Below are 14,129 nucleotides of genomic sequence, written 5' to 3'. Positions count from 1 at the left end.
GACGCTGCGCCAGGCCCCAGGAGGAGCGCGTCTCACGCAGGAGGGGACGCTGCGCCAGGCCCCAGGAGGAGCGCGTCTCACGCAGGAGGGGACGCGTGCCAGGCCCTGCTTTCCTCGGAAACTGTCGATTTTCCTTTTTGTCCCAGCCTGAAGCCAAGAATGGACTGATGTGGTGTCTTGAGGCAGGTCATTCCAGGACTACAGGGTGGGGTCCATATTAGCATCTCATGCTGAGTGTCTGAGCCACCGGGGCCACCCTCGGGACTGCTCTATCTCCCACGACCCTCAAGGGCCTCACCAGCTCGTTGCAGTCTTGGAAAATGTTGCTGGTAAGGATCCTGCAGGAGGAGTCCACCATCTTCTGCTTCATGATGTTGTTGTGGCAGGTGGCTGGGGACACGTCCAGCAGCACCTGGGAGCAGGGCAAGAGTATGCAGGTAGACCAAGTGTCAGTCAGTCAGTCTGCACTATTCAACCCAGAAAGATCCAAGAGACCCTCCTCCCCAGCCCTGCCACACCTGCAGTTCACACCTCCCTCCACCCACCTCCCACCCCCCACCACAATGGGGGCAGGGGGACACTCCAGGGTGCAGGCCTCTTGGGCCCCATCCACAGACCCCCTAGACGTACTTTGCTGGTGTCCACACACTGCGAGCTCACTTTCCAGGAATTCCCAAAGTCCACGGGGTCTTCCTCCACTTGCAGGTTGCTGCTGGTGAAGTCGTTGTTCTGGACACCGTCAAAATTCCCACATAGGCCACACACCTGCTCCTTGATAGACAAGTTGAGGGGATGAGCATTGGAAGCCGCAGGGGCACACGCCCTGGTCCAGGGGAGGGAGAAGGTTCTGGGCAGCAAAGGAGGCTGGGCTGTCTCAGGGAGAGGAAGGCAACTGGGGGTGGGGGGCTCGGAACAGAAGCAGGGTGCCCGGCAAAGCTTCCCTGCCAAAGCCTTTCCCTGGGCATTCCTCATTGACCCATTTTAAAGTTAAAGGAACAAAGAGAGGCAACTTGCCCCTGTCTCATGGTCAGCCTCAGCCCTGGGCTCCCTAGTGGAACCAAACTCCTCCTAACAAGGGCCTGAGCGGGGAGAGGAGCCCACAGAACCCTAGATCCGTGACAGTGCAGAGGTCCGAGGAGCGACACCAGAGCCCTGCTCTACTGTGGGCAGGTGAGTCCCCTACCTGAGAACTGCAGCCTGCTCAGAGCCGACTGGCCAGAACTCTGCTGTACAATAAATGTCAACAGGGAAGACATATCTCATCCGTCTTTATGATCACCTATCACAGCGTGCAACAAGCAAGAAGTCCCAAATAAGTAGCTACTGAATGAATGAAAACTGTCAAGTAAAAACTTTGGAAAAAAAAGGGAGGTATTTGGCCTGGAAAAGAAAAGGTGCTATACTTTTCCAATATATTTAGAGTCTGTCTTGGGACAAAGAGAAATGTTTTGTTCTTTTATGCTCCAATACACAGAGTCTGGCTTGGTTCAATGGGTGTAAGTACTGGGAAACACGTGAGAAGGGTGTTCTCACGGGAGGTATTTGGCCTGGAAAAGAAAAGGTGCTATACTTTTCCAATATATTTAGAGTCTGTCTTGGGACAAAGAGAAATGTTTTGTTCTATTGTGCTCCAATACGCAGAGTCTGGCTTGGTTCAATGGGTGTAAGTACTGGGAAACACGTGAGAAGGGTGTTCTCACAGCTGGACAGAGGCCAAAGACCTCTGCATGGCCTAGAGCCCCTGTGGTATGTCCGCGGTCCCCTCCCCACCCTTGTTAACTGCCATTCACCCCAAGACCCTCCTCTAAAGCCACGCTGGCCCCCATGTTCAAACCCTCTAAACACCTGCCGCCCTTGGGCCTTTGCACGTGCTACTCCATCTGCCTGAATTCTCTGCCCCACATATTTGCGTGGCTCACTGCCTCCCTCCCCTGAAGACACTGCTCATGCGTCACCTCTTCAGCCAGGTCTCATCAGACCAACCTACCTAAGAGAATATCTCCTATAGAATATGATCTTCACCAGGGTCGTGGAAGGCAGAATAGTGCCCCACCCCAAAGATGTCCACATTCGAATCCCAGAACCACGAATATGTCACCTTGCATGGCAAAAGGGACTTTGCCGATGTGATTAGATCATGACCTTGAGATGGGGAGATTGTCCTGGATTATCTAGGTGGGCCTAGCATAATCACAGGGTCTGATAAGAGGAAGGCAGGAGGAGTGAAGAGTGTGAAAGGTAATGTGACAGGCAAAAACAGAGAGAGAGAGTGGGAGATGCCACGCTGCTGACTTTGAGTATGGAGGATGGGGCCATTCATGCAGGCAGCCACTAGAATCTAGAAAAGGCAAGGAAAGGGATCGCTCAGAGCCTCCAGGAGGTATGCATCCCTGCCAACAGATTTTAGACTTCTGACCTCCAGAACCATAAGATAATAAATGTGTTATTGTTTAAGCCAGTACATTTTTGATAATTTGTTATAGCAGCAATAGAAAACTAATACAAGGGTTAAATATATACATATGTTTGATTTTTTTCTCTGCTGCATCCACAGTGCCTAGAACAGCGCTGAACACTTATAGGAACTTAATAATGGTGCTCATTAAATGAAATACTTTCCAGAAATGGGATGGGCTGCCACAGAGAAGTAAGAGAGGTGCTGCCCTTGCTCACTGGCGTGCACACGCAGAAAACAGACAACGTTAGTGCAGCTGCTGTGCAAGCCATTCCGGCCAAGGCTAAATCAGCCACCATCACAGACAAGCCACTTGTCATACATGCCACTTAAAGAAATCAGTAAAGTCCCAAAAAACTGTTGGACACTTTCTCCAAAGTGGGTTATCAGCATTTTGACAAATAGTTATTGAAATGTGCTGGCCTATAGCTCAGTAGTAAGGCAACACCCCAGAACATTTTGCCGTGTTATAATAACATTGTGCATGATCAGTTTGCCTCCTTGGGTTAAGGAAGAGCTAATATTGTCCCATCTTTTACTTCGTTCTCTTGTGGAAATAAGCTGCATGTCCAGTAAGGCCAGTCAAGACCCTGCTTGCATGGGGGCCACCCCCAATCCTTCCCACATGCAGCCACCCTTAGTAAAACGCCAGGCTGACTCCAAACCCTGAGGCCATAGCTTTAGTTGCGTGGGAGGGAGGTGGGACTAGGTGACCACCTTCCCCGAGACAACAAGAAGGGGCAGTAGGTGACTACTCAGGGAGCTGACAAAGGTCCAAACAGCAAGTCCCAGACAAAGCAAAGAGGAAGCAAGGAAGGCCACTGACCTGGTACGTCTGCTTCAGGACCACAGAGACACCCAGGTGGTGGTCCCAGACCACGGACAGCGCTTTGCCCAGCAGCAGGATGACGTAGCGGCCGGACTCCACCACCTCAAAGTGACTCTCATCCTTCATGGGCCTCTTCACGTTCACCTGACGGAAGACAAAGAGGGAAGACGGGAGAGGAAGGGCAGGCACGAGGCCCAGCTCTTCCCTCTGCTCCACGCCACCGGTCTGTGTCCACGGCCCCCGCACCATCCACCCCATGAGGAGTCACCCCTTCGGCCAGAGCCACGTTTCTTCACATTTCTGTGTCCCTCCCACCTGTTGCTCTCCAAGAACCACGACCGAAGGACCATCACAGAGGTGGCAGCAAAATCACAATTATGAGATTAAAACACAACGAAACCAAAGCAGATCATCAACTGCTGCACAAAAAGTGTTTAGTTTTGTTTTTACACATTTGTCATTAAATTCAGTGGTCCCCTAGATGGGTTTTAACATGGCCATGATTTTAAGCACCTCCAGTCAATTGATTTAGAAATCTACCCCCTTATGAAATGGGCGCCGGCCTCTCACCTTCCCTGCATCCCACCCTCTGCCCCTCCCCAGAGTCGTCGTCGTCAAGAGTCAGAGCTAAAGGAGAGCAGACAGTGAGGATCTCGTCACCAGAGGCAGGAATCACGTGGCTCGGTTTCCAGAGGGACTCGGGCCTGAGCCCTCAACTTGGCAGAATCATTGCCAGGGCCGAACCCTCCAAGCCATTTCAGTGCACTTGGCTGACTACTCAATGCACAAAATTGAGGCTGACACTGAGAACCTGTTGCCACTTTACAGTGGTCCTCTCCTTGGTGACACAACATGCAGAGCTAATAATACACACAAGCGGGCCACTCCCAAGTCTGCACACCTCCTGCTCAATGCCACCACTGCCGTCTTTCCTGAATAGAACTGTCCTCTGAAATGCGCTGACACTGCTGACCCATAGTCTACAAGTCACACCTGCCAGTTTCTCCCACAGTGGTGAAGAATTCACCTCCCCTCCCCTGATGTCAATGGTGGATATTTGCAAGAAGGCTGGGATGCGGGCTGAGGCCATGGAAGAAAATGAACATATGAGGACAGGTGTGAGCCCAGACCCTGAGTCTCGCCAGCAGTACAGGCAGTCAGACCAGCTGAACCAAAACCGTAGCCTCGGGATGACCTGCCACTCAAGTGCAGGTTCCCTCCTGAGAACCACTTCATAAGCACTTGGTACAGGCCTGAATCTGTTTACTTCTCTTGAACTCCTTTAAAAACATTTATCTGAAAAGAGCTGGAAAACATAAAAGAAAGTACAAATCTTCCATGACGCCATCACTTTTTAAATTTATATATAAGGGAAATCCCTCCTGCCCTGCAATGTCCACCCCAGCTCCAGAGGCAGGTGCTGGGCAGACACTGTTAACACGCCCTCTCCACACACGTATCTGCACTTTCACTACGCGGGATCGTGTTAGCTATCTTGGCCTGCTACTTCTCATAGAATAACTCGTCAGGGTCAGATGATAGAGCTCTGCCTCTTGAAAGGCCGCACATTCTTCCACGGACGCAGATTCTGAATGAATGCTTGACAAATGCTCTCAGTGAGCTGGCAGAAGAACACGGGAGAACATGAGGGTGGGCGACGAGGCTGGCACTTACCTCCCCATCAAACAGCTCAATCTCTCCTCCTCCCACCAGGATGGTGACCCTCTTCTTGCATCTCACTGAGGGGTATCCACACCCCTCATTTCCCACCAGGATCCGAAAGGTCCCAGGGTTACTGCCACAGTGGTCCTGGGGAAAGAGGGGTGCCAGGAGAGATCTATTACGCCCAGGTGAGCTCCCTCAGGTGTGTCAACCTCAGCCATTATGGACAAAGAGGGGTGGGGTGGTTGTGGGGGAGGGAAAGGAAGAGGAGAAGCAGCGTGCAGTGTGCTTCCACAGATGCGCCGGGCTGAAAGCCCTCACTCGGAGCCCATGACTTTTCCGTCCCACCCAGGACACTAGGACAGTGTGACCACATGGCATCTCATGGCTCTAAATTCTGGCTGAATCTTTCTGGACTGCTGGCCCAGAAATGTAACCAAAGACAGTCTGACACAGCTCCACAGTCCTGAGCTACCGTCCCTAGTCGTATACAGAGGACAAGGGAGCTCTGGTCCTTGTCGGTCAATTGCATAGAAAATTAAGCAAAAAGAGACACGTTCCTGGCAAATACTCCCCCCATGGTGGCTACTTCTGTGGTGTGATGAGAAAAAAGATAAAACACTCAACCTAGAAAAACTAGGTGTGAGTGTTGGTCTGCCCCTTTTTGGGTAATGAGGAAGTCACTTACTTCTCTGACACACTCACCCACGCACATATGCGCACACACACAAACTCACATGCATGCACACACTCACATGTGTACACATGTACACACACACACGTGCATACATACATCCACACAAACTGCCCTTCCATAAGACGGGAATCAGCTGACTTAAAGGGACTGTTGGGTTAAGTGGGTCTGTGTTAAGTTAATGGGACTGCGAAGGTTAAAAGAGGGAACAAGGGTACAAGGGCTTTATTTGTTCCCGGTTTTTCCAGAGGAGAGAGAGTTAAGTCCTGGTGATATCTCCCAGAGGAGGAAGGGAGGGTGGGGAGGGCGGCCAGGACAGAGCACTGGAGGAGGACAGAACTGGCTGTGGGAAGGAAAGCCAGCGACACGCAGAGGAGCACGACTGGAAAGGGGATTCTTCAACACCGGTCCACTGGGGGGCGTCTGCCCGGGCAGGGGACGAGAGCGGGAGCAGGAGGTGCGGACCGGCAGTGCTGGCTGCACTGAATTGGTTGTTTTCTCTGGGATGCCCATATTCAAAGCTGGCTTGGCATGTAGGGTGCGAAGCTCCTGTCACCCCATCTTTTGCTACTGAGGCTCAAGGCAGACAGTGTGGGAAAGCTCTAGGGGGCACACACCCCAGGTTCACAGGTGTCCTCAAAACGATTGTGTGGTGTGTCTGCCCCATGTCCCCAACACACTGCTGGCCTCTGGGCCAGACCGGGGCGTGTGAGGTGGCAGCTGCCAGCACACGGAGGTCCTCAGCCACCCATGTGGCCTGACTTGGGGGTCCCACAGCTCAGTCTCTGGGGCTGAGGCCCCTAAGAATTTGTGGTCCTCCCTCAGGCCACACCAAGCCCCACCTCCTCCTCCTTCCAAGAGTGGAGACAGACAGACCACATTTGTTTAAAGCTTCGCAGAACAGAGCATCTCATCTCTCTTGAGAAGAGCGCTCAGACCTCCTGTTTACCCGTTTGGTGCCAACCAGCAGGAGGAATTGACAGGAATCCACGCAGCAGGGAGGGGGAGGCAGAGGCGGGGGCCCTCACTCACTCGCTGGCATGTCCTGGGCTCTTTCCCATCCTGCTGGGTGGTGTGACTTCTCTGTGCCCCTCTCCACACCCTCCCCTTCTGAATTGTACCAGGTTAGAAATGGAAATGGTGGAGAATCCAATAGGAACATAGGGCAGGAAGCAAACACTCCAGGGGTCCCTGCTGCCATCCCCTGACCAGGGCTGCTACATAAGGCCCTGTAGAGGGTTCCCTACACAAGGATGCTTGCAGGGAGGGTGCGCAGGGGCTGGAACCCAGCCCACCTCCACTCCCCAAACTGCATCCTGACTGAGCATGTGTCTACAGAGAGGAAAAGTTCCTTCTAACTCCACAGGGCTGCTCATTTGGACTGATGGCAGCTTTCTCCCATATCAATTCTAAGCCACAAATGAGCTCTGTCCTGTTCTTAGAAGTCTCCAAGTGAGCAGAAGGAAAATGGTTGCCAGTACAAACTAGACCCACGGTTCTTTCTACAGACAGAACAGCAGGATCCAACCCGAAAACCCCCAAATTGCCATCAGTACCCCTCATCTCCTCCTGGAGACAGAGGGCTCCCTACCCGCTCCTTTATCTCACCTGCGCCAGGACGTACTGGCACTCCCCAGGGAACATGTACTTGAGCCCGTCGAAGGTGAGGTAGTGGGCCATGCCAATGGTGGAGCATGTGGCATCACACACGTGGTCCGTGCAGTTCCATTTCCGGTCCCGACAGACACTGGGAACAGTAATGGCCAGGGTGACTGGCTGGGCACCTTGGGTGTAGGGGCTCATCTGGGTATTGGAAACGAGGAGGCATGGAGTGCTTCAGGGTGCCACCCAGCCCTCCAGGAAGCCTCAAGAGGTTGAGGATTTGCAGCCTATGGAGCAAGGCCCTCACAGGCCCGGCACCTGGCCCCACAGGAGGGAGAGTGCCATGCTGCTCTACAGTTACGGGGAGATCTGAGACAAAGAAGGGAAGGGGTTGTCCAAGGTGATCCAGGAAGCCAGGGGAAGAGACCCGGATCCTCTTAGGCCACCTGCTGTGGGTTTGCCAAAGCTCAGCCTCACCCTGGAAGCCACAAGTCTACCTGAGAGTGGCCACAGGGACTCTATGAAAGAGACACATTGACGGTGAAATTCCTTTGAGGCCAATGGGAAAAACAGGACAGAACAGCAGGAAAGTTCTATGTCTGGAAAGTAATAATACACCAGGAACTTCTGCCAGGAGAGAGTTTGGGCGCATGTTCAAATCTATGGCGATCTTCTGACTGCCACATGCCCATCCCACCGCCACCCATAACCAGAGCTGACCTCAGGAAGCCCACTTGTGCATCAGAGGTGGCGAGCTCCGACCTCAGGCCCAAGAGACAGCCCTGCCTGCCTCTGTCCAGGGCCCTCGCAGAGGCCCCTTGTAAGGCTGCGCACAGCCAAGAAGCCAAAGGCAAGGTGAGCCAGCAGGCGAGGGGCAGCACACCACAGGGCAGCGCCAGGCCTGAGAAGGACCCTTCACACCCCACGCCCTTTAGCAGCCTGGTCACAATAAGCAGAACGGCCCGTATCTTCCCCAGAGCCCATCTCTCCGAAGGGAAATACTAATCTCTCGGGTAGTGTCTACAAGGGATGAGCACAGGCAAGGATAAAGATCCTCCCCACTCTACAGATGGAGAAACAGAGGCACAGAGAAAAGGAAGAGAGTAGCCAGGTTCCCCCAGGGTGCCGGGGACTAGTGCCCAAGGTCCTGCGGCCGTCTGCCCCTCCCCCTGCCCCAGTGGCTCGGGCCCCGGGAAGCCCCTCCCAGAGCCTCACCAGGTGTTGCAGTTCATCTTCACCGTCTCTCCTGGGGCGTATTCTCGGCCCTGATGGAAGCAGGGGCACCTTTCCAGGGCCACACATCTGTTTTCATGCCGGACCTAAGGGAGAAGAATCCAAAAATCTAGACAGCCACAGTGACTGATCTAAGCCCTACTGAGGAGGTGTCCCCTGGGGCTTGAGCCTCCCAGGAGCCCAGCATGGGGACTGGAACTGAGCCAGGGCACAGACTCGGTCACAGGCCAGCCCAGGACAGGGAACCCATACTGGGGCTTGGCAGACATAGACACCTGTCTACACTGGTCCTCCCCGTCAACTGAAGACCCTGACTCCTGTCTTCTCATGCCCTGCTGGGGGCAGTGTAACCTGGGACACCTTTGTGTAGACACTTCAGGAATCACCCTTGAAATGTGCATATCCTTAGACTCAGCTGTTCCGTGCAAAGTATTTCTTCAAAGGAAACAGAATTATGGACAAAGAATAATGAAAAATTATTTATCATTGCAAAAAAAAAAAACCGTACAGCAGTTCTTAGACGTCTCCAAAATGGAAACAGGGGAGGCAGGGCTAAAATGGCCAACTAGAGGTACGTCTCCCTCACAGGACAGGACCAGAACAACTAACAAACAGCCAAGTATCAACAGGAGCTGGAAACAGGGGAGGCAGGGCTAAAATGGCCAACTAGAAGTACGTCTCCCTCACAGGACAGGACCAGAACAACTAACAAACAGCCAAGTATCAACAGGAGCATCTGTGGGAGAGTGCAGGAGTGCAGCAGGAGACTGGAGGGATCCCTGTGGAGCATGAAAGCCCAGGATGGCAGCATAGAGAGGACAAAGGGGCACACGGCTTCAGCCACCAAGTTTCCACCACTGGTATCAGTGCAAGAATGACTTTCCCTCGTGGAGAGAAGGTAGGACGAGGGTCCACACCATCCCCCAATCCTTCCTAGCGCAGGAGGATTCCACAGCCCTCGCAAGTCCAGAACCAAGTGTGGTGAGCTGCCCAGAATATATGAACTGCATCACTCTAGAACAGGAGCCCATACAAGTGCCCTCCCCACCCCCCACCCTAATGACCCAAGCTAACACAGCACAGTACCATGGTGAAACCAGAGCCACTGACAAAGCACACGCTGACCTGGGGCCAATAGCCACTGTGCTTCCCCAACCCCAAGGCTCCACCATCATCGCAAAGCACTCACATGAGAAGCTATAATGCCCTGATCCCAGCAGCTTAAAGCCTGGGCCCAGAAGCAGCTGTGACCCTGTCCTGCAGGTCTAGGAAGCCAATCCCAGGCCTGCTGAACTCATGCACCCCCAAGTCCCTGGCCAGAGACCAGACAGACAGACCCCCATCCAGTGAGCTGAGTTCTGTGCACCCAAGTTCCCAACCCAGAAAAACAGCTCACAGGTCCCTCTCCTAATGAACACACCCCGAGGTCAGCAGAAATAAAGCCCATCCACACCCTCCCAGAGAATCATCCAGGTGGTTTTACCCTCAACAGTCCTGCCTAGCAGCCTCACACACTGATCAAGAAGCAGCTGGTAGGAAACCTTGTCTGCAGCCCTGCCTAATGGTCTCACCCACTACCCAAGATGTGGCTGGCTAGAAGTCTTCATGGCAGGACTGCCTCATGGACTCACCCACTGCCCTTGGCAGACCCACTCCTGAACTGCTGAGGGAAGCACAACCTCACACCTGGCCCCAAGAAGTGGAGTAGTGGATCAGCTCCCAGCAGACGTGCACCCAGCTAACCAAGCCAAAGTGTGCCCATGCCCTCAACTCAGAGAAACAGCCTAGATGTCATGCCCCTGGTGAGCATGCCCCTTAGTCTTTGAGTCATCCCATGCATATGCATACAAGTGAGAAAGAGCCTTGCTGACATGCCCTTGGGTGCCCACCCCCTGTCGCAGAACCAGCATGGTGACCCTATCACTGGCCAACCAGTTGCAGAATCCCTGACATGACACACACCTACACCACTGGCTAGAAAAGCAATCCAGCAAACCCATCCCCAGTGAGTCAGCTCCCGAGATGACTGACCCACAGTGAGCATATATACACCCCCAGCCTGCAAACTAACACAGCAAGCCCACCCCCAGCAAAGCTGTGCCACTGCTGCCACAAACCTCCCAAGCACAGGCCACTGAGGCCTGCACAGACACAGTAAAAATGGATTATAGCTGAAGAAACTACACAGATACTACACTACTGCACCCACCTAGAATAAAGCCATTGCACTCTACCCACACCCAAGGACACATTTGCATGTGAAAGTCCTACCCCATGCAAGCCACCCTACAAAACTCCTAGGGGTGACTGTTCTACCAGTTGCACAGATATCAATGCAGGGAAACAGGAAACATGAAAAAACAAGGAAACATGACACCACCAAAAAAAACAATAATGCTCTAGTACTTGATACCAAAGAATCAGAAATTGCCAACTTTCTGGAAAAGGAATTCAAATTAATAATTTTAAGAAAAACTCACTGAGATACAAGAGAAGAATTCATTAAATGCAATAAAAAATACATCCAAGAGTCTCAACAACAGACGAGATCATGCAGAAGAAAGAATTTCTGATTTTGAAAACAGCTGTTTTGAAATAACCCAGGAAGACAAGAAGAAAAAAAAAAGAATAAAAAAGAATGAAGAAAGCCTACAAGATTTATGGGATACAATTAAGTGAACAAATATTCAAATTATAGGCATTCCAGAAGGAAAAGAAAACAAAAAAGGTATTGAAAATATATTCAACAAAATAATAGCTGAAAACTTCCATAGTCTCAGGAAAGATATAGACATCCAAATCCAGGAAACTCAGAGATCCCCAATTAGATTCAACACAAAGAGGTCCTCTCCAAGACACATTGTAGTCAAACTGTCAAAAGTTAAAGACAAACAGAGAATTCTAAAAACAGCAAGAGACAAGCGTTAAGTCACTTATGAGGGAATCCCCATTAGACTAACAGCAGATTACTCAGCAGAAACCCAACAGGCCCAGGAGAGAACAGCATGATATATTTGAAGAACTAAAAGAAAAAACTACCAGCCAAGAATATTACACCCAGCAAAGCTATCCTTCAGAAATGAAGGCGAAATAAAGTTTTTCTCAGACAAGCAAAAATTAAGGGAATTCATCAACACCAGTCTGGCCTTACAATAAATGTTTAGGAGAGTCCTACATCTAGAAGAGAAAGAACAATAACAACCATCATGAAAACACCTTAAAATATAAAACTTACTGGTAGAATAGATATTCAAATTAGAAAGAGAAAGGAATCAAATCTTATCAATACAAAAAACCATCAAACCACAAGAATAAACAATAAAAGAGGTAGAAAGGAAAAAAAGATACACAAAACACTCAAAAAACTACCAACAAAATGATAGGAGTAAGACCTCAAATGTCAATAATAACCTTGAATGTAAATGGATTAAAGGCCCCAATTAAAAGATACAGACTGGCTGAATAGATAAAAAGTAATAATAATAAGCCATCCATATGCTGCCTACAAGAAACACACCTTACCTACAAAGACACACATAGACTGAAAGTGAAGGAATGGAAAAAGATATTCCACACAAAAGAAAAGCAAAAGCAATCAGTAGTAGATAGACTTACATCAGATAAAGAAGACTTTAAATCAAAATCTGTACTGAGAGACAAGGAAGGGTGTTATATAATGATAAAGGGATCAATACAACAAGAGATGTAACAATTATAAATGCACCCAACACTGGAGCACCCAGAAATAAAAAGCATATATTATCAGATCTAAAGTGAGAGCTATATGCCTACACAATAATAGCTGGGGAGTTTAGCATCCCACTCTCAGAATTGGACAGAAAGTCAACAACAACATCATTCAACATCATTCAACATCATTGAAACAGCAAGTTAACAAAGAAATACCAGATTTAAACAGCTCCATAGACCAAATGAACCTAACAGATACTTACAGAACAGCTGCAGAACGCACATTCTTTTCATCAGCACATGGACTGATCACATGCTAGGACATGGAACTAGTCTCAACAATTTCAAAAACAAAAATTGAAATCCAATCAAGTATTTTGTCTGACTATAATGGAATAAAACTAGAACTCAATAACAGATGGAACTTTCAAAAGTACACAAATACATGGAAATTGAACAACATGCTCCTGAACAACTAGTGGGTCAAAGAAGAGATTTAGAAAGAAATCAAAAAATTTCTTGAAACAAATGAAGACAGAAACATAACACACCAAAACCTATGGGACACAGGCAGGGCAGTATCAAGAAGAAAGTTTATAGCAATAAACACCCACATTGAAAAAAAAAAAAAAGAAAGATTTCAAATAAACTACCTAACAATGCACCTCAAGGAACTAGTAAAGCAAGAAAAAAACAAACTCAAAATAAGTAGAAGAAAAGAAATAAAAATCAGAGCATAAATAAATAAAATTGAAACTAAAAATACAATACAAAAGATCAACCAAATGAAAGGTTGGGGGGGTATTTTTTTATTTGAAACATAATTGATTGTACATATCTGTGGGTTACAGAGTTGAATATCAATACCTGTGTGCAATACATGATGCTCAAATCAAGATAATTAGTATATTCAACATTACACAATGTAATCATTTTTTTTTTTTGGTCCTTTACCAATTTCTCACTAACCACCTTCCCCTCCCCCTTTCCCACCTCTGGCAACCTCAGTTCTGTTCTCTCCTTTTGAAAGTTCAGTGTATTATTGTGATCATTGTATCTCTTTTTCTTTGAAAAGTTGAGTTTTTGAAAAGATAAATAAAATCAACAACCATTAGTCACACAAAGAAAAAAAGAGAAAAGACCTAAATAAATAAAATCAGAAATGCAAAAGGAGACACTGCAACTGATACCACTGAAATACAAAAGACCATTACAGAATATTATGAACAACCATATGCCAATAAGTTTGAAAATCTAGAGGAAATGGTTAAATTCCTGGAATATATGAACTACCAAGACTGAACCAAGAAGAAATACAAAACCTGAATAGACCACTTATAAGTAACAAGATTGAGTCAGTTGTAAAAAGTCTCCCAACAAAGAAAATCCCAGGACCAGATGGTCTTTACCTTTTAATTTTACCAAACATTTAAAGAAGAACTAATTCTAATATTTCTTAAACTATTCCAAAAAATTGAAGTGGATGGAATTCTTCCAAACTCATACTACAAGACCAGTATCACCCTGATACCAAAACCAGGCAAGCAAACAAACAAAAAGAGAGAACTACAGGCCAATATGCCTGATGAACACAAATGCAAAAATCCTCAATAAAATACCAGCAAACCAAATCCAAGAGCACATCAAAAAAATTATATACCATGATCAAGTAGGATTTATCCCAGGGATGCAAGAATGGTTCAACATACACAAAGCAGTAAATGTAATACATCACATCAACAGAATGAAAGAAAATATCTGCATCTTGATAGATGCAGAAAAAGCACTTGATAAAATTCAACATTCCTTTATGATAAAAAAAAAAAAAACCTCTTGGGCCGGCCCGGTGGCGCACTGGATAAGTGCGCCGCTTGGGAAGCGCGGCGGGAGCTCCCGCCCGAGGGTTCGGATCCCACATACAGACCGGTTCCCGCTCACTGGCTGAGCGAGGTGCGGGAGCAACA

General features: G+C 48.8%; 1 protein-coding gene across 1 annotated transcript in view; it reads right to left on the bottom strand.

Moving 5' to 3' along the window:
* Nucleotides 1-14,129, bottom strand: part of VWF (von Willebrand factor) — a 147,543-nt gene that overhangs the window by 67,735 nt on the left and 65,679 nt on the right. The window contains exons 16-21 of the mRNA XM_008584313.1: nt 8,458-8,561; nt 7,249-7,387; nt 4,959-5,093; nt 3,282-3,428; nt 631-771; nt 299-412 (exon numbers count right to left, since the gene is read on the bottom strand). Of these exons, the coding sequence (XP_008582535.1) occupies nt 299-412; nt 631-771; nt 3,282-3,428; nt 4,959-5,093; nt 7,249-7,387; nt 8,458-8,561 (780 nt within the window). The remainder of the gene's footprint in view (nt 1-298; nt 413-630; nt 772-3,281; nt 3,429-4,958; nt 5,094-7,248; nt 7,388-8,457; nt 8,562-14,129) is intronic.

The sequence above is a fragment of the Galeopterus variegatus genome, unplaced genomic scaffold (genome assembly GCF_000696425.1).
Source record: "Galeopterus variegatus unplaced genomic scaffold, G_variegatus-3.0.2 Scaffold3218, whole genome shotgun sequence".
Taxonomy (NCBI): domain Eukaryota; kingdom Metazoa; phylum Chordata; class Mammalia; order Dermoptera; family Cynocephalidae; genus Galeopterus; species Galeopterus variegatus.
Note: the sequence above shows the minus strand (reverse complement) of the source record. Positions and strands in the feature narration are given on the sequence as shown.